The sequence below is a fragment of the Ambystoma mexicanum genome, unplaced genomic scaffold (genome assembly GCF_040938575.1).
Source record: "Ambystoma mexicanum isolate Mex_15411 unplaced genomic scaffold, UKY_AmexF1_1 Mex_scaf91, whole genome shotgun sequence".
Taxonomy (NCBI): domain Eukaryota; kingdom Metazoa; phylum Chordata; class Amphibia; order Caudata; family Ambystomatidae; genus Ambystoma; species Ambystoma mexicanum.
Genome location: NW_027182512.1, coordinates 214,792 through 235,581, shown reverse-complemented (window position 1 = coordinate 235,581; position 20,790 = coordinate 214,792). Strand labels below are relative to the sequence as shown.

Below are 20,790 nucleotides of genomic sequence, written 5' to 3'. Positions count from 1 at the left end.
GTACTTGGGTATCTTATGTCGCTGAATCTTTGAAAAACTTAACTGGCTGGGTCGAAGGCTATAAGGTTTCTACCTTCGACGGCATGATAAATCTTGTCATGCTGGAACACATTTTTGCTTCTTCTTCCCCGGAGCTTAAGCAGCATTTGGCCGATTCGAAGGAGATAGATCCTAAGAAGCTGGCCATTGCAGCAGACTTATGGGTGTCACATTGAGTGTCCCATAAGGACAAAACTCATCCTGGTAAGCAGGAGGAGGGGAAAAAGTCCAAAGATATGGAGGGTGGGGAATCTGCTAAATCTTCTTCCCAAAAGGGCCACAAAAAGAAAAACAAGGGTAAGACACAAGAGAACTCACAGGGTAGTGGAGGTGCGCCTCCGAAACAGAACTCTGGTTACAATAAGCCTCCCTACGTAAACAGACCCACTGGGGCTTGTTTTTCTTGTGGAGCAACTGACCATGTGAAGGGGGATCCCCGTTGTAAGGTTAGACCTTTGGGGGTCCACTCCGCTAATCTGGCCTTCTCCTCCTACGAGGAAGAAGAGATTACAGGAGCATCCTTCTCCTCGGACTCGTTTCCCAGCGGAATAGAGGCCGAGGTAGTTTTAGTGTCCCTGGGTTCCTGGGAGCCTAAAGTCTCAGAGGCTTATGCTAGGATTCCGGATAATACCAAGCACTACTTTAAAGACAGTGTGCTGATCAATGGAGTGGATACTCCAGCTCTTAGGGATAGTGGGTGCAGTCGAACTGTAGTGGATTCTACCTTGGTAGACTCAGAGGAAGTTGCCAGAGCTACTCTGATGCCCACTAAGTTGGCTGACGGCCCCCTCTGTATGTTTCCCGTGATCCCTGTTAATCTAACTTTAAATGGTACAGCAGTCAGGATTCCAGTGAGCATTCAGAGAAACGTCCCGGGAAAGGTCTTGTTGGGTAATGATCTCAGAGCTTTAGGGCTCGTAGGAGACACTGCCGAAAGACCCTACACACGGTCTCAAGCACGGGCAGCATTGGCCAAGTCCAATACGCCGCCCCAGCCGAAGGGGCAACCCAAGGCGAAAGGAGTCTACAAGTCAAGACGGGGGAAAGAGAATATTCCCCCGAGCTCGCCTACCACTGCGGTGGAGGAAGTTGGTCAATCGCCCGGGCCTGACGAGGAGGTGGCGATGCCTGAAGTATTCGACCCCAACGATCATCCTGAACTAAAAGACTTGTTAGTTGAAGGAGGTCCTGATAGGGACGAATTCAGTAAAGGCCAACGTGAGTGCCCATCTCTGGAAGGCCTAAGGAGACAGGCTTGCTCCCAGCTTGAGGGTGAACCTCCTGGGAAGCATAGGATTTATTGGGAAGGTGGACTCCTGTATAGTGAGCCCACAGAGTCTACAGAAGGAGACCATAGGAGGTTGGTGGTTCCCCTTGCTGTTAGACCCTTCCTCCTGCAGTTGGCGCATGAAGTTCCCCTTGCTGGTCACCTTGGTATGAAGAGGACCAAGCAAAGGTTATCCATGCACTTCTACTGGCCCAAGATGGGGGTGCAAGTAGAAAGTCACTGCAGGAGTTGCGCCTCCTGCCAGTTGTCTGGTAAGGTTGGCGCGACAATCCAAGCTCCGTTGGTACCGCTCCCAGTTGTGGGGGTACCATTTGAAAGGGTAGGGATCGACATCGTCGGTCCCCTTGACCCGCAAACATCCTCGGGCAATAGGTTTATCCTGGTGCTGGTCGACCATGCAACCAGGTATCCTGAGGCCATCCCATTGAAAACTGTAATTGCCAAGTCAGTTGCAAAAGCTTTACTCGGCATATTTACTAGGGTTGGCTTCCCTAAAGAAGTTGTGTCAGATCGTGGCAGCAACTTTATGTCGAAGTATATGCAGGCTATGTGGAAAGAATGTGGGGTCACCTACAAGTTCTCTTCTGCATACCACCCCCAGACCAATGGTCTGGTGGAACGTTTCAACAGAACGTTAAAGAGCATGATTGGGGCTCTGGAGGAGCCCCAGAGGAGAAAATGGGATCTTCTTTTACCATGCTTGCTGTTTGCCTACCGAGAGGTACCACAGGAGGGTGTTGGCTTCAGCCCCTTCGAACTTCTGTTCGGTCATCCCGTACGGGGACCCTTAGCCATTGTCAAGGAGGGATGGGAGATGCCCACTCCCCCTGTTACTACCAATGTAGTTGACTATGTGCTAGGGCTCAGAAAACGGATGGTACTTCTTATGGGCTTGGCTAGTGATAAATTGAAGGCAGGGCAAGCGCTGGTGAAACATTGGTACGACCAGAAAGCTTCCCTCATCAACTTTACACCTGGTCAGCAAGTCCTGATCATGAATCCAATAAGGCCTCGCGCTTTACAGGACAAATGGTCAGGCCCTTACACAGTGGTGGAGCCCCTGGGTGAGGTAAACTATTTAGTGGACCTTGGAAGGCCTGGACAGGCTCCAAAAGTGTTCCACGTGAATAGGCTGAAGGCTTTCGTCCCAAGAGTCGAAATCGCAGCACTGCTACTGGCGTCAGACGTTGAGGAAGAGGAGTCTGAACCTCTCCCCGACCTGTTCCAGAGCGGTCCTTCAGATAGCTCCGTTGAGGGTGTCCGAGTGGCCCCTCACCTGACTTCTGATCAGCAGGCTGAGGTGAAAAGTTTGCTTAGGCAGTTTTCCCCCCTGTTTTCACAGTCCCCTGGTTTGACACCTTGGTGCAAACATAACATTGACACAGGAGACAGTGTACCTACCAAAAGTAGGGGATACAGGATGTCGGATAAAGTACGGTCTTATATTAAGACCGAGGTCAACAAAATGTTAGACCTTGGGGTGATTGAACCCTCTAGTAGTCCTTGGTCCAGTCCTGTGGTTCTAGTTCCAAAGGCAGGCACTTCTGAATTGAGGTTCTGCGTGGATTACAGGGCTCTGAATGCTGTCACCAAGACAGATGCCCACCCCTTGCCTCGAACAGATGAGCTGGTGGATACTTTGGGTGCCTCCAAGTACCTCAGCACGTTTGACCTCACTGCTGGCTACTGGCAAATAGCTTTAGCAGAACATGCCAAGGAGAAGACGGCATTTTCTACTCCAGACGGCCTTTACCAATTCCGGGTAATGCTGTTCGGGTTGAAGAATGCACCTGCCACTTTCCAGAGGCTTGTGAATCATGTGTTGAATGGGTTGGACGAATTCTGCCTTGCATATCTGGACGATATAGCAGTTTTCAGTGCCACCTGGGAAGACCATGTGAAACACCTCGGGATTGTGCTCCAGGCTCTTCAGAAAGCCCACTTGACCATAAAGGCTAGTAAGTGCCAGATTGGACAAGGCTCAGTGGTTTACCTTGGACATGAAGTAGGTGGAGGGAGGATACAGCCTCTACCCAGTAAAGTACAAGCAGTACAAGACTGGCCTACCCCCACTACGCAAACCCAAGTGAGAGCCTTCTTAGGACTCACGGGGTATTATCGCAATTTTGTGGCAGACTATGGCACCATAGCTGCTCCTCTGACTGCCCTCACAACTCCGAAGAAACCCAAGAAGGTAACTTGGACCGACGAGTGTGAGAAGGCCTTCAATGGCTTAAAAGACTCCTTGTGCCAGGCCCCTGTGCTTAGGGCCCCTGATTATCAAAGACCTTTTATCGTGCAGACGGATGCCTCTGACACTGGGATAGGAGCTGTACTATCACAAGTAGATGAGAAGGGTAAGGAACACCCTATCGGTTTTATTAGTCGCCAGCTTAAGGACAGAGAGCTCAGGTGGTCCACGGTAGAGAAAGAATGTTTCTCTGTTGTGTGGGCCCTAAGGAAGCTGAGGCCCTACCTCTATGGGACCCACTTCACTGTGCAGACTGACCATAAGCCGTTAAAGTGGCTAATGAACATGAAGGGGGAGAATCCAAAGTTGCTTAGGTGGTCCATAAGTCTTCAAGGCTTCGACTTCACTATTGAGCATAGACCAGGTGTCCAACATAGCAATGCTGATGGGTTGTCCAGAATGTTTAACCGACCTGAACAAGAAACTCATCCAGGGGTGGATTAGTTCCCCCTGTCCATAGTCTGGGAGGGGCGAGTGTTAGGAAAGATTTCGTTATTGTAGGGAATTTTCCTTCCATGTGGCAACCCCTAAACTTTTTGCTATTGTTTTTAACCGTGTTCTTGACTTTGCCAGAGAAGTACAGCCTTCTGCCGCACTTCTCTGGGCTTTCGCTCCTTTCTTACGGGGAAACTGACATGCCCTTAAGACAGTCAGTACCGGGGAACGTGGTTTCCCGTAGTTTCTTTTATCGTGTCGCCGCTTTAGTGCAACACGACACAAGAGGGCACTGTAAGCTAAGTTACAGCTCTCTTGGGTCTCTAGCCTTCTACAGGCCCTAGATACTCTTTTAGGAATGTATTTGATCGGTGCAAGTCATTCAGGGACTGGAATGGTGGCAGCGATCGTATTGTTTATTTTGAGCTCCTTTTGGCGTTCTGAGCACGTTTTTGCACTGAACCCAAAATGGTGGCCTGGCTCCCAAAATGGCCAGGCCGCGAGGCTCCTTTGTCTTGTCCACTGACCGTCTTGCTCCCTTCACCTTCCCCAGGTCCGGCGACCCGGGGCCTTCCTTATTTGGGCATGTACTTTCCCGCGAAACGTGGTTGCTTTCGCGGGCTTCTACATGTCGTTTGTGTGCCTCCAGGGTGTGGGCTGGGATGTCTGGTCCCAATACACATCCTGGGTGCCAGAGAGTCTAGGGTGGTGTGAATGCCTGGGACCACCGTGGTCCGTGATTGGTCCACGTATGGTATGTGTTTTGATGAGCCGATCTCCCATTGGCTCCCCTCCGTTTTGGCGCGAAGGGAACCGTGGATAAGGGGGGCTGGAAACACCACTACCATGTCGATCTCCTGAGTTCTCACGAACGAAGGAATACAGGAGCCAAGTATCCTGCAACCAAGAGGCTGGACCGAGGAATCGCTGGTGACCCGCTGAAGGAATCCTCCTTTGCACTGCTGTCGTCCTGTGAAACCCTTTCCTCCTTTGATCGAACCAGAAGGCCTGTACTGGTGCTTCGACCTTTGGAATAGCAGGAACAGCTATTCCCGGCGACTTCATCATCTCCTGCCAAGTAAGCCTTCGGAAGTGTCTCTGGGCCATCCAGTTGACTGACCAGCTTACAAGGGAGTCCTGCTCTGTAACTGCCGCCAGGTTGTGTTGTATTTCGAGTCCTGGTCACTCTCCCACGCTTCGTACACTTGGCGTTCCCAAGTCTGAAGGGAGGAGTGTACATTTGGCTCGAATACACACGGCCGCTCCGTTGTCCTGCTGCGGCAACAAACTGTGCTGGTTTCGTTGATTGGGACGTCTTTTTGCTCTACACGACTACGAGGCGTTCCCTGCTCTTCTGAACCTGCCAGCTGCTGAAACAAACGTGGAGAAGCCTGGGTCTGCTTGCTTCGGGGACCGGTGAGTAGTTTAGCTAGGATCTGGTCGCCCTCCTGCAGTATCCCATTGCTTTTCCCTGCTGTGTAAAAACAGCACCCTTTTGGCCGTACTCGCGCTCTGCTTCTGCCCGCTGTGGAGGCTGCGCTTGAGTTGCGGAACCTGTTCTCCTTCTGCTGTGCACTAACCCGAACTGCCTGACTTCCTCCGAAGAGCTTCCCCTTTTGCCCGTTGGCACCGGCGTGGCAGGTACTTTGAGCACAAGGCTCCACTCTTCGTTATCGCACTGCCTGTTTTCCTTTCCTTTCAGGTGGACTACATATTTCGTGCTTTAAACGCTTGCGACTGTGTATTTGTATATATATTGTGTTGATATGGTATGTGTTGGTTTAATATTGGGATATTGTGATTTTCTCGCTACGGTCATTATTTTAAAGGCCTTAAAATAAATGTGTATCTATTTTTGATATAACAACTGTTTGGAGTAGTTTGTAAGCGCTCTTGCTTTGTGTGCTCATTGCGGGCTTTCAGTCACCCTCACCCCTCTTGAGACCTAGTCTTGACCGCCGCGATCGCTACCTTGATTGGTCTGGCTTGTCCAGAGGTTACCCTGTTCCAAGTAATTAGGTTGGCCTTCTGAACTTCTGCGCCACCAGGACAGAGTTCAGAAATCCGTCTTAACAACATGCTAAATGGCAATCAGGATATGTCCAATGGGGACATAATCAGACCACCGCCAATATGTTGGATGTGTGGGATGGCAGGGCATCTAGCATGCACATGCAGAAGTCAAGGCATGATGCAAAACGACCAAGGAATAAGAGCAGATATGGTGAATCCACCTGTGTTTTTACTGCAGGGTGGAAATGGAGATGCACAAAATCACACGGTGCAGAAGCAACCGCTGGGAGCACAACAAAGCTTGCAACCTCAGAATGTGACACATTTTCCACAAGGACAGTCTCAACAGTCGCCTATGCAACTGTCACAGACAACAAGTGCAGGACAGGTACTGAATTCTGGGATGAGAAATAACACTGGTGATGGAGGAAGTCCATTCACTCTGGGACAACGTTGTACATGGATTAGGACAGCTCACTGGGAAACCTGATGTGTTCTATCCTATCAGTGACACCTAACCCTCATGAGGAACCAAGGGTAGATGTTATAGGGGATAAAGAATATTCCTTCCTAGTAGACACAGGTGCAACACGCTCGTGTATACGTGAATGCAAGTTTTTCTTGTCCGGCGATGCCATAAATATTCAGGGCTTCACAGTCGTGTTCCTTTTACAAATGAACTTCCAGTCTCTATAGGAGAATGTGACATGAATGTGCCACTGCTATATTCGAGACAAACCCCAGTAAATATATTGGGACGGGACCTAATGATGAAGTTAAACATGACAATCTCGTTTACGGAGAAGGGCATAGTATCTTCAACTTCAGGAATGCATTATTTGAATGTATGCGAGATGATTAGAGCTTACGCGGGACAAACAGTTATGAGGGCTGTCCCACTGGAGCCAGAAATATTCACGTATGGAGTGCGTGTGTTAATGGCAGGTTTACCCGGCCTTGCAGGCAAAACCATAAGAACCACCAATGAGTTTCTATTCAGACCAAGAATACCTATGCATGAGGAAAAGGGACAAGTATTTCCCTTGGCAATACACACAGCCATAGTGCGAGGAAAGATGGCGTTGATCAATGGTTGCGATGATGAAGGCAGACAAAGTGCACAGTAATCTCCATTGAGGAAGGATACAGATTGACTGACGTCACTGATGATGATCTGTTTGACAAACAAACAGATGTTGAGGAAACAACAGTTGAAGTAAATCTCATTTTTTGGGTGAGAATGATCAAAAGTGAGGTGCCCCAGATGATGATGCTGGCACAGAACCGTCCTGAATATTTTGATGACGACATGGCCCAGGTGCCTGTCTCAGTGTGGACCACAGGCCCCTAAGACGTAGGCTTATTGAAAGGAGTCAGAGAAGTGAGGATTAAATTGAAACCAGGAGCAATTTTGCCAAAAGCACGACAATATCCCATGTCTAGGGAAGCAGATGAAGGGATTTTCAAGACAATTTCTGCTATGATGGAACAAGGCATCTTTCGTCATGCAACACCGCGGTTTATCCGATTAAAAAATTAAAGTGAGGATCATGGAGACTATTTCAAGATGTACGCCCGATAAGTGATACTGTAGAGGCCGAGTTCCCTCTAGTCCCTAACCCGTCCACAATCCTATGTAATATACCTGTTGAGGCACAATATTTCACGGTGATTGATTTGAAAAATGCATTTTTCTCAATCCAATTGCACAAAGACTCACAAGATTTGACGTCATTTACATTCAGACAGATGCGTCTGAAAAGCACAAGGTTACCCCATGGGTACTGTGAGTCTCTCGATTTTTAAGAGAGTACTGCAGATGGACTTAAGCAATGTTGCATTAGAGAGTGTTGTCTTGCAATATGTGGATGACATCATAATTCGCAGCACGACAGAGGAGAGGTGCAGACACGATTCTGTTCAGCTATTGACTACATTGGATGAGAAAAGATATAAAGTTGACAAAGAAAAGTTACAATATTGTCAGCAAGAAGTGCTGTACATAGGCCAGCTGATCTCGCATGTGGGGAAAAGGGTTATGCCTGAAAGGGATGAGGCCATATTGAACACAGCCAAGCCACACGCGATAAAACAGATGCAGAGTTTTCTAGGACTTTGCAATTATGTCAGGGCATGGGTCTTTGACTACAGATCATACACTAAGTCCTTGTTACAGGCCCTGAAGAAGGCACAGGTGACGAAAGAAAAAAATTGAATGGCCATAGAAGAAGGTTTTACTGAACTCAAAAGAGCCATTTGCACGGCACCAGTTTTAGGGATTCCCAATTATGCAGAGGAATTCTACCTATTTTCACACTCGAATGGCAGCGTTATGATGGCATTACTCACACAGAGAACCACATTGGGGTAGAAGCCTCTGGCATACTACAGTGGGAATTTGGACCCAGTGATGAGAGGCCACTTCCCTTGCAAACAAAGTTTAGCTGCCGCAGCGTTCGCCATAGAGAAGGCTACAACCATTGTGATGGGATGCTCAATGACGTTGTATATCGAGCACCCACTATTTGCCATCCTAGAGAAACCAAAAGGCACATTTACATCTCAGAGAGCTTCTGCTTATGAAGTGATCATATCTAATCCATCGATTAAGATAATTTGTTGTAAGATAGTGAACCCAGCTATGTTTATAGCAGAGCCAGTCACTGACGGAGAGCCAATCCATGACTGCGCGAACTATGAAGAATTCTATGATAAAATTCCCAGAGTGAAAGAAAATGCATTGGCAGAAGGACAAATAGTCTTCGTTGATGGTTCCTCGAGAATCGATCAAAATGATGGGCAAAGATATACAGGCACTGCTGTGGTAAAGCACACAGCAAATGGAGAATTTCGAGTACTCATTAGTGCACGATTACCATCTCACTATTCAGCACAGGCTTTAGAATTGTTGGCGTTTATACTCGCCATTGAGAATCACGCAGACCAGGAAGTAACAGTGTACAGCGATTCCGCCTATGTGACGTCGACAGTGCACGCAGGCCTAGCGTGCTGGAAAAGGATGGGCTACCTCCGAGCGGACGGCATGCCAGTGCAGCACGCAGCCTTATTGGATAGGTTCATTAAGGCACTACAGCTCCCAGTGGGCATAGCGGTTGTGAAATGCACCGCCCACATGAAGGGGACAGATTTGATCTCACGAAGAAATCAAGCAGTAGACACAGAGGCCAATCATATGGCGTCCAAGGGTGAAACCATAATGAATGTGGAAATAACTGATGTACATGAAAAAATGATTGTTGCACAAAGTGGTCTTCCTTCAGTATCTTTTTAGATTCTTCAGGGACTGTGCTCTGACATTCTTCATTTTGTTTCATTTGTCGATATGGCTTTCTCAATGGGTACCTTACTGTCCAGGTTTTCTTAGGTGTTGTACTTCAATAGGTGCTGTCAGTCTGATAGGTACTGGACAGAGCCCCACTGCGGCTCTCTGTTGGTTTATTTGCTCATCATACATCACATATTTTGCCGTGAAAGTTCCTGGTACTTCAAAATTAACGGTTGGAGTGCGGTTCGTGCTTGGGACCTCCTCTACACTCCCCCCTCTGGGCGATTCATCAACCACTTTTACTTCTTCTTTTGTATCCACCTTTTTTTAATCTTTTATATCCAATTTTTCTTCATCGCCTGGGTGCATTGTTCTTTCATCTTCTGGGTCAATACATTGAGGTCTGAAGAAATGTCTCTTTGGAGTCCATATTTTTATGACTCCCTTTAAGCTTCCTGCTGTTTTCACATGTTCATCTTTATTCCATGTCATTAGTTGACATTGTCCATTTGGGCTACAATAGATTCATCTTCCAACATAGTTTCTGTGTTTCCTTGGATACCGAAACTTTGTTCCTTCTGGCGCATGAATTCTAGCTTTCACAAATTCTTTTATTTCTTCATCAGTTAGGTCCTTGGGTTTCCATCCTGGTTCGACATCAATCATGATCTTCATCCCTATGGCCTTTTTTGCAGTTCTCTGGCACTGGGAGATTATTATCTTGATAACACAGAATCCGAGCAGTATCATCACTAGCAGGGCTCATAGGAATTTGAAAGCATCTGCCATCCATTGTGGAACCCATGAGAATAGTGATCCAAACCAACTGTCAGTTTCATCAATCATTTGATTCTGTAGTTTTGTCAGCATACCTACTGCCTCTGTTAGAGTTTCATTTTCTTCGTTGTGAGATGGTGTGAATGTGCAACATGATTCTCCAATGTTTGCACAAACACCACCATCCATAGCTGTGATCACACCAAGGACATATCTGTTCTGTAGAGTCATTAGTCGAATTGCCCTCAGTTCTTCTCCGATTGCATTGAATCCTTTTATGGTTGTGTTGATGGTCTTCAGTAACTCCCATCTGGTTATCTGCAACCATTTAGTATTTGCTCCAACTTGAACTCGTGGCATAAAAATTGTTGTGAATAGTGATGAGGTTAGGCTGGACAGTCTGTGTTCATATGGGATTGCATGAAAAGCTTCTTCTGATTTAGCCGAAAAGTAATTCTCTCTCTTCATTCTATTCATCAGTTCCACAGATCTCCTGTTCCTCAGGTGAGCATCTGCTTTTGGGAAGCTGTCAATATTCAGATCACTTTTTGGGATCACCAGTGCTGGAACATGGACATTCACTATTGTGCATATACCTCCCCAGTTTCTCGGCAGTCTGATTTATGCTTTGGATCCACATGCCCAATATTGATCCATGATCACTGCAGTACTATGTACCATTCCTGAGGTGTCAAAAACTCGTCCACAGTTTTGATTCTACCCCATTTTCCTTGTACCATTATTCCTGGCACTATCTGCAAGGGTCCTCCCCTGTCCTCGACCCATGTCAGTAGTTTAACATTTTTTGGCCATAATGGCTTGCATCCATTTTGTATTATGTTGATGGTGGGTTCGTAGTGACCCAAGGCCATCCATGCTCTGCAGATCACCACTCCTTTCTCCCATCTGTCTGGTGAAAGTACTGTTCCCCAGATTTGCATTTGACATCTGTTCTTCCACTTTCTGGCTTCTTCTGGAGTTTTTCCTTGGATTTTTAGTTTTGGATTGGCCTCTCTTCTTATCTCTGCTCCTTTAACTCCAGGCTTCTCGTATCTGATCACAATAAGTTTTGTTTTTCCATTGTTTATTGTCTTTATGTCCTGGACATAATTGTCTTCATTTGGATCAGTTGCTTCAGTTGCCCATGTCAGTGAGGCATCACTTCCCATGAACTGGCCTCTGGTCTTGCACATTGCTACGTGTGATAGTCAGTGCGCCGTCTGCACATCTATTTCAACAGCTACAAAGATTTTTGATTTCCCCATGCTGTAAGGTAGGAGTGCACAGACAAAGCATTCCTCCTCTGAATTTCGTCTTCCAACTTCTTTCATATGCTGGCACCATATGTTATTTCCCAAGTGTGCTGTGCTGTCCAGGTAGTCATTTAGTTCGTTGTCATCTCCTTGTATGCTTCTCTTTATTCTCAAGGTCTTCATGTAGTTTGCTATCATCACATCCTTAATAGCATTCGGTAACTTTTTCTCACTGGAGGATTCTCAGGTATCTCAATCCATGGTTCCGGCCTCTTCATCTGTACCAATTGGGTAGAGGACAGTCTGGCAATTCTTTCCTTGTCTTCTTGTCTTTTCCTAGCTCTGGCCATGAACGGCCATAATGATTCGGCTATCATTTGCGCATGTGAGATTTTCTCTGGGCTCGCGCTTGCCTCCTTCAGTGCTGGATCAGGGGTGCTTATCAATGCTGTCTCTGTTGGTTTCTTCTCCAACTCCTTTTGTTTCTTTAACAGTTCAGCTTTCTCCATTTGTCTTTTCACTTCACTTGTAGTAGAGCTTCTCATCGTTGGTTGTCCAACCTTCTTCTCTTCTTTGGCCTGTGGTTCTGCAGTTATTGACACTAGACCTGGTGTATGTGCACTCATCGTTTGCATGCGTGTGGTTGTCAGTAACTTTTTTCCATTCTTACTTTGCCGACCTTGTCTCCATCTTTTCAACTTGCTTGTCAATATATGTGTGTCATTGCTAATCACATCCATCTCAAGTTCACTCACTCTTTTGTCAGACCTTCTAGGAACTGAAATCACTATAAAGAGTCTGGATGCTTTTGTGGGTGTCATGCGTACATCATTAGGTGGGTGCACTGGAATCAGAACATTTTGTGCACCTATGAAAAATGGAGTTCGAATCGTCAGTGACAATAAAACAACGATGAATACAATGCATAGATACATTATGCCTCTGTTGGTTAGGCGGCAGCACTTAGTTCTGGAACAATAAATACGTCTCTCCTCCTGAGGGATGACGATGCTGCTGTTTTGATTTCCCATCTCTATCATCTAAGAAAAGAAACTAACATTTAATACATTCTATGCAACAATATCTCTGGATTCTGATGTCTCTGCTTGTCGGTTGCAGGTACTGGAACAATTGTCCTCCCTTGTCTGGACAATGGATTGTCTATTGTCTCTGGAAACAGTTCTCTTTTCTGTATTCGAAAAATGTCAATTAAGGCAATAAATTCAGCAAGTCCTTTTTTACTGTACATGTTCAAAATACACAAGCTCCCAATCTATTCCTCTTATCTGTTTCACTCCAGAAGACATGTCAGGTCCTTGACAGTATAAACAAGAGTGAAGTCTCTGGCAACACTTTCTCAATCTGTCCCTCGCCGGAAAGTCTTACAGTCTCCTCCGGAAATTCTGATGATGATTATAAAGTTCAACTTGCATCACAATACCATGCAGGAGCATGCTCATCTGTATAGAATTTGCTGAGTCTCTGTTGAAAGTGAGGACATCAACACCGGTGGGCCTCCCCACAAGTTCTGGAAAGTCCTCAATTTAGGCAAAAGAAAACATTGCTCGCCAATCTGCTATCTTCTGGTGACAGGGACATTTGTCTAGTCCTTGCTGAATTCTGAAACTGCTCGGTACTCACTGTGAGTAGCTTCTGTGATTTCGACGAGCGTGAAGATCAACCTGAATTATGATTCCGTTCAGGATTACTCTCAAACGTTCTGTGTTTGCTTGATCTCTGAGAAATGTAAAGGCGTCAGTGTGTCTCCCGACAAGATCTGGGCAGTCTTCAATCAAACGAAAGAATAGCACGCTGACAAGCCTATTCGCTTCTTTTTCTGCTTGGGACATTTGTTTCTTCCTTTCTGTATTCCGGAAGCAGGAGGAACTGCTCGGCGATCACGGTTAGCAGCCTCCGTATTGTGTTTCCGTTTTCAGGGTCTTGAAGAAATTCAGTGATGCTTGTGAGCCTTCCCACTAGTGACGGGTACGACCTCAAGACTAAGTCAAAATAGTTCAGAACGTCTTTAGGGATGTCGCTGCTGTGGGACACCATAAGTGAGTCCAAACAAGGCTCCTGTTTGGAACAAGTCTGATTACTGTGTTTTCTTCCAATTTGTGTGTCCTCGATCAAAATTTGGCATACCCTTTTCTTATCAAAGCTTCAGTGTGCCTCAGTCCAAAGTTCAAAGCTAATAACCTGTGTTGTGGCTCATGCATGCAATTCTCCTCTTCACCCTGCAACTAGGATGCACAGATTGTCAGTTTTTATGTCCTTATCCCCTTTTTTTGCATAGAGGAAATGTCCAAAATTAAGCCACAACCTTGCACAAAAGTTCCTAGCCTTTGTTTTGCTGGTCATTCGTCCTTCTTCCTCATCATGGATCTCGTTTGCACGTGCTGCGGTTCTTCCCCGTCATCTGTAGTCTCTATGCGTTGAGGTGCGGGCAGGGGGCCTTCTCCGATGTATGGCTTGATGTCACCTAGAAAGATCCAAGCTCTTCTTCCTTGTAGCTTGACTGCAGAGGGAGTGACGTCTTCCACTGTGAAGGGCCCGTTGAACCTTGGTTCGTCCCACTTTTTTCTCGTACGATTCTTCAGCAGGACCGTGCCTCCAGGGAAGATTGGTGGTACACATAAACTCTGAATTGAGTTTGCAATAGTATCTCCTTCTCTGTTCTGTGCTGCCCTGCACCCTTTTTGTCGTTGCTGTAACTGTCCTGAAATTACAGTAAGACAAGATGTCATGCAATTTAAGTAATTTTGCATTTCTGATCCTAAAATTTCCCCTGTTGGCTGAGCATCACATCTAGCTCTATCTCGGGGTGTCAATAGAGTGTGCATCCTTCTGCCTGTTGCTATTTCGTGCGGCGTAAGATGGTGGTCAGGACCAGGCTGGTTTCTGAGTGCGTACAGTGCCAATGGAAGGCGGTGTAGCCATCCCTTCTTTAGAGTTAGCTTCAACTTGGCTATCCTTTCCTTTAACAAGCCATTGAGCTTCTCTCATATCTCATTACCTTGCGGGTGATACGCCGATGAGAACTTGTGCTTTATACCAAGCAGCAAGCTGATCTGCTCAAATACTGCATTAACAAAGTGAGGACCATTATCTGACCTCATGACTTCACATACTCCCCACCTGGGAAATACCTCTCTCACCAGAAATGTGGCCTCGCAGGTAGAGTCTGGGTGTGTACATGGACCTGCTTCTATCCATCTAGAGAATGGACACACCACAACAATTAGATACCTGTACCCGTTACATACTTGAACCATATTGACATAATCGACATGCAAGTGCTAAAAAGGTCCATTGGGCCTTGGGATGACTCCTCTAATTACTCTAAGTGTGTGCCCAGCCATGAACTGTTGGCAAATTATACAGCTCACCATAAAAAAATGCAACGTGTTCCGCTAAGTTTGGTATAAACCAGTCTTCAGCGATCGTTACTGCTAGATTCTCTTTTGACATGTGCACTGGATAATGCAATTGTTCCAATGCTAACTTTAACAGGGCTATAGGCATCACTGGTTTACCAGTGCTGTCTTGTCACCACAAGCTTTCAGAGGGGTTTAAAGAACACCCTCGCCATTTCCAGAGGTTCTTTTACTCCTGTGGTGCTTCCCTTTGGAGTTCCATTAACTGGGTTTGCCCCATGTTACTATAACCTCAGGTTCACTTTGTGCAACAATCATTTTGTTCACAAGAACCCGGACTGACTCACATATAGAAGGTATGACGACCTGCGAATGACGAAAAGAGACGAAACACCATGGATAAGGGACATCTTGAACCTAAAGGTGAAATAACAATGTCAAATGTTAGAAGCTTATGCCATGAGCACGATGAAGATATTCAGTTAGTTTACACGTGTACATATGCATGGAACCACAAGAAGCAAAGAATCGTGAGGCTTGCTTATGCTTAGTAGTAAGATAGAATGCGGCAAGCGCCAGTTATATACATATCTACATCCAAAGGAGCACTTTATACAAGCATACTTCCACTATGCACAAGAGCAGAACCGACAAAAGGTTACTTAAGGTCTCAAGAGGAGAGCTTCGCAATAGGAAAATCGAGAATTAAGGACAGAGAGAAAACTCAGACGAAGGCAAGTCATGCCAAGAAGCCAAGGTCGTACTAGCTGAAATAGCCCAATAGTGAATACAATTAATGAAGAGAAGAACAGAGTAACCTATTCTGAAAGGTCAAGATAAGCCACAGAAGGCAGATGGCTGACAAAATTAAATCAAATACACAAATTACATGGAGAATAAGACGATTTCACGGTGTTGGAATCATGTGACCGAGCGAGCAGAAGCAATGAAACTTTCACACCTACGCATGGATTGGTGCCATGCCCAGACGCCTTAACTTTTCCAGACCAAGAAGCAGTCTCGAGGCCAAAATACAAAGAAATAATTGGCACACGACCACTGAAGTAATGATTGATTGTTCAAATAATTGGAGGGAGGCTGGGGGAGCAGATGAACTCCCTGCACCTGGCCAGCTATTCTGCACGCTGCTAGGCTGGTGGAAAAATATGAGTGGGGTTGTTGCCAACCCAATCATAGTGGACCAAGTTATCTAGGGTACTATAGTTAGTAGAACCAATGAGACGTCATACTTTTAGTGAGGTTTACAGTAGCCATTTTGAAGGAAGGGCTTAGATGCCCCACATGACACTGTTTATCCAATCCCCTCACTCCGTTACCATATACAGATATAGTACCTCTATTAAAGTTACCTTCCTTTAACCAATAGAATTGCATGCAACATTTTAAGCGTTACATGTCAGTGATGATGAACTTTTAGTATAAAAGATGTGTTTTTATTAAGTTCGTTGGAGTTGTTGAAGCGAGTAGGAAGATCGAGAGATTGCTGATGTTCATGAACTCCCCGTTTTTGTGCTTGTCGTTAAACTGACTCCCTTTGCCAAACTATTGAGTTGTCATTATTGATTTGATGCTAGAGTATAAATCTGCATCCCCATCCATCTCACGGGTGCTGCCACTCATCTTAAAGTGCTATTGGGCAACCCCCAGCTTTATTGGCCGGTTGGGGCACTAGTGCACACATGGTTTGGTGCGCAGAGACAAACACAAGAAGGACCTTTCCTAAAAGAAATGGCAAAAAAGTCGACCTGAGTCTGTTTTTACAGATAGGTCTAGGGTGCCATATTGAAAAACATGGCTGGCCCAATTTTTAGCTACCGTTGTTAGCGGTCGGGAAAAATCACAGTAGTTTGATCTAAACAACTGCCACTAGCCATTTAATGTAGGAAAGGGTAACATTTGACCGTTACATGAGTGTTTTGACTCAGGGGAAGCTAGGCAACCCCTCCAGCACTCTTTAGGAAGATAGTGTGTGCTGGGTCTGTAAATTTAAAGAGACTAGTAATGTCAATTTAACTTTACATGCTCTGGGAGACAGTAGTCGGTCCCAGAGAAGGTATTTAAACCTTGGGAAGTCTGAAAGACATCCCTGTGCCACTACACTGTAGGTGCTGCGTGGCACACAGAAAAATATGATGCCTATGGAGTTGTTTTAAAACTCCATAACCAAAGAACACAAAAGTAAAACACACATCAAAATACATGGAAGAGTGGGAAAAAACGGCTCACACTCTTCCCAGGTAAAAAAATCCAATCCTAGAAATCCAGCAAAGTTGCTGGGGGGTCTCAAAAGGTAAGGGAAATTAGCACATTCTTGAGAATTCTCCCTAACACCCAGTCTGACATCTCTCCTGCTGGGTTTCCTTTCCTTGCTAGCGGTTCCACCTTTTATTTTTATTTATTTATTTATATGTTTATATAGCGCTGCAGCCCGCACGCATCAGAGCGCATTTCAAAAAGACAGACTTGAAATGTCAAGAAAAAACGGTACTTGGCAGGTGCCACATAGAACATTACATATAGATAAGAGTATTAAACTAGCTGGAGTATCAGATGGATGGGATCTTATTTGAACGGAAGTGTCTTTAATTGTTTTCTAAAGTGTAAATGATTAGTTTCCAATCTCAGTATGGGAGGAAGTTTGTTCCATTTTAGGGCGGCTTTGGTCGTGAAAGCCCTGCCTAGACCCTTTGCTTTTTAAGCTGGAACAACTTGGAGAAGGCCAGTATTGTTTGATCTCAAGTTACAGTGTGATTCATGCCACTTGAATTGTTTTTTTAGGTAAGTTGGCGCTTTACCAAATAGACATCAATGTACCAGAGTGATGGTTTTAAATGTGATACGCTCCTCGATCGCAAGCCAGTGCAGATCCTTTCTGTCCTTTGTGACATGCTCTCTCTTAGGTTTGCCGGTGGTTGTTCTTATAGCCTTGTCCTGGATCACTTGGCATTGTTTTAGGCATTTGCTGCTGGCACCCAATAATAGAGAGTTTCCATAATCTAACCGGGAGAGAATTGTGGCTCTAGCTATGATTGTGCTATTTTGTTGACTCAGCAAGGGTCTGATTTTTTTCAATAATTTCTGATGATATTGGCAGGTCCTTTTAAGGTAGGCTGTATGGGCTTCTGCTCCCAAAGATACCTGTAAATATATGCCTAGTGTTTTGACGTTTTCTGCTGTTTTAATTTGTGTCTCTTTGATCTTAAATGTGCACCTTTTATGCACCTGTGACCTATCAACAGGTTGCAGGTGCAAGCCCATGAGTCTGTTTGCCTGACCACAATTACTGGTGTTCGCTGGACATGCCTGACCCTCACAATAGTTTCCAGGTCTCTTCCTCATCTCAGTACTAGTGTGGTGTAACTGCAGGTTAGTGTGAAGAGCTCCTAGTCGCCTCTTCCTCGTCCCACTACCAGAGTGGTATGACTGAGGGGAAATGAAAGGAAATTATTGGCAACAACCTCTAAAGGTACGGGGAGGGTAAGGTTTACCATCATAAGGGAAAGGAGGATACCATGTATCGCCTAAAGACATCCTCTCTCCACTCCTCAAGGACCCTCCACCCAGGTAATCCTCCCTCACATCTCCACCCTCACGGTTAGGATCCAAGAGCGATGGTCTTTCCGTGGGCACCTGAGAAGAGGATCCAAGGGGAGTAGGTGTGAAGCTGCCTTTAGGTTCCCCCACCTATCAAATGGGCTGTGGGCTCTTCTGTACAATAAGGCATATAGAGCATCCAGATCACTCACTGGCATTAGTCTTTTGCATAGATGCCGCCTACCACCAGTTAGATTGGCATTAAGGCACCCAGACGTTAGTCAAGGTCGTTGGTAAATATATGAGGTAAGGGTGGCCTTTTTTCATATGTGGGGCTCTTGCTGATTAGTGCGGGTTTACTGGAGGGACGTCTTCTTCTGGTTGAAAGCGATTGAGGGGCGGCCCGTAAAGAAGAGAAGTTGAAATCCTTCCCTCACTTGGCTCCTTATCTCAGCCAGGCAGCAGGAAAATACTTAGCTTGAAGATGGGAAAGGCCCACGCCCCCAACTAGATGTTATTGGGAGTAGGATATTGGTAGCCGTGCTTTCTTCTGTTGTTCTACTTATGAGGTTGTATATGCTGATTCAGGTTTTTTAAATGCACAGTGAACACCACCTGCAATCTGTTGGAATATACCTAGAGGGTCACAAAGAGCGTGTAAAGCTTCATGGAAGTACTGCTGCCACTGCCCAAATGCATAACTCTGTTCTGAAAATAATAAGCATTTAGGTCTAGCAGCACAAGGAGACCGGCCCCCTGGCACCCGCCATGTCAGATATCAGACAGGGCCTGGGGTTTTCCCATCTTAGTGCTGCAGCTGGATCCAAACCAGCTTGATGAGGATCCATGCACACAGTGTTAAGTGCATTGATGTTCAAATGCCTCAAGGCAACTTGCTCTGTGGTCTTATAGAAAAGGCAGGGCACTGACCGTTTATAACCGTGGTTGCACTTAATATTCAGAGTCACAGCTGTTGCTTTTATGGTGTGAGATTGTTCTGGTTCCCTAGCGTCCCCACGCAAAGCCTTAGGCATCATTGTGGCCTTTGTTTGGCAACAGCAGGCACATATGAAAGGATGATGGTCTGGCAAGCCCCCAAGCACAGGTCAGGGGTGTTCCTGCTATTTCAGGGCCAAGAGCATCACTTTTTTGGGGGGTTGAAGGGTGCGCATTGAGGCAATGAAGTAATGGCCACATTTTGTTGGTTCAGGGATTCACCTCAGCAACATCTGGGATGTCTTGGCTTCCTTAGAACAGCATTGCCTGTGGGTAATACATAAGTGATCATTCATATTTATATCATTCTAATGCTTTATTCCCGTTTGTTCTTTTCACAGGAGGAACTCTACGGATATCAAAGGTTACGTGACAGAAGTGCTGAAAGCTGCCGACACCTTGAGCAAGTGCCTAGAGAAGCTGCAGACCATGGCCGCTGGAATGCAGCCTCGAAAAGTGCCGGAACATCATGCGCATGCCCAGGGTGCGATTTGGTATTCGCTGGTAGCTTTACGCACTGAGGAGCCCATACCGGCCACCGTAGCTTCCATTGTGAAGTTGGCCAGGAGATGCCTGACCAATATCCTGCACTACTTAAAAGAGATGGAAGCCACACTGCTGGAATTCCAGGATTACCGGGGACCTGAGAAGGGCATCTTTGCATCAGCTTTGGAGTCCCTGGCAAGGGAGGTGGACTTCCATTTGAAGGATACTCCATGGGACTGCTTCATTTGCAGAGAAAATAATTTGCCACCGACATTGAAACGGTGCACCCTCCCATTGGCATCGTTAATAGAAGTTGTGAAAGAGTTTGAAAGGGAGGTGCTCGCCACCGAAGGCCTGGACATGTTCGACCCATAGCGGACTCACAGCTACAGTGTGTGATTTGCTGCATTCCACTGTCGTTTAGCGGTCATACAATCACGACTTTTGCAAACGTTGGCCCACTCTTGAGGTCACCCACTCCTTCAACATCTGATGACCTACACTCTGAGACCCAGGCTATCTACATGTGAATCAGACAATCCCCTCACCATCATGTATCTAGATAATGTTCTTATGCCAAGCTCACCATAACATCATTTTGAAACGCACAAGTTGCAATGTTGGGCACTCACATTGCGCATGTATGTTAATTTGATGCCCAACACCACGTGCCTTAGAGGGGGTGGTTGGAGACATCGGCCTCATTCTTACAGGAGAAGCTCTGAATCCTGAGGATTGTAATTAAACCTTTGATCATAATGACTTCTTTGTCATCTTACCTTTCACTTCACAGGCATTTAAGAGTTAAAATACATTTAGAGGGATTGAGCTCATGGGCATTGCTCCTCGTGCTTGCCAAAGTACAGCTCTAGCTGGATTTCATAGGGATCTCTGTGGGGGGTGCTTTCACTGTCACAATGTGGAGTAAGCACCCGAGAAGGCTGGCTATGAGATTGCGCAATGGTGGCACCCGCGTAGAGACACATGAACGGCGCTGATCACAACCACGCTGTCTTATGTGGTATGTGTGGAGG

At 46.0% G+C, this 20,790-nt stretch overlaps 1 protein-coding gene across 1 annotated transcript in view; it reads left to right on the top strand.

The window, feature by feature from the left end:
* LOC138563343 (uncharacterized) overlaps nucleotides 1–20,515 on the top strand; it is a 119,049-nt gene extending 98,534 nt beyond the window's left edge. Inside the window, exon 2 of the mRNA XM_069642828.1 lies at nucleotides 19,612–20,515. Coding sequence (XP_069498929.1) covers nucleotides 19,612–20,131 — 520 coding nt within the window. The 3' untranslated portion in view covers nucleotides 20,132–20,515. The remainder of the gene's footprint in view (nucleotides 1–19,611) is intronic.
* The last annotated feature ends 275 nt before the right edge of the window (nucleotides 20,516–20,790 follow it).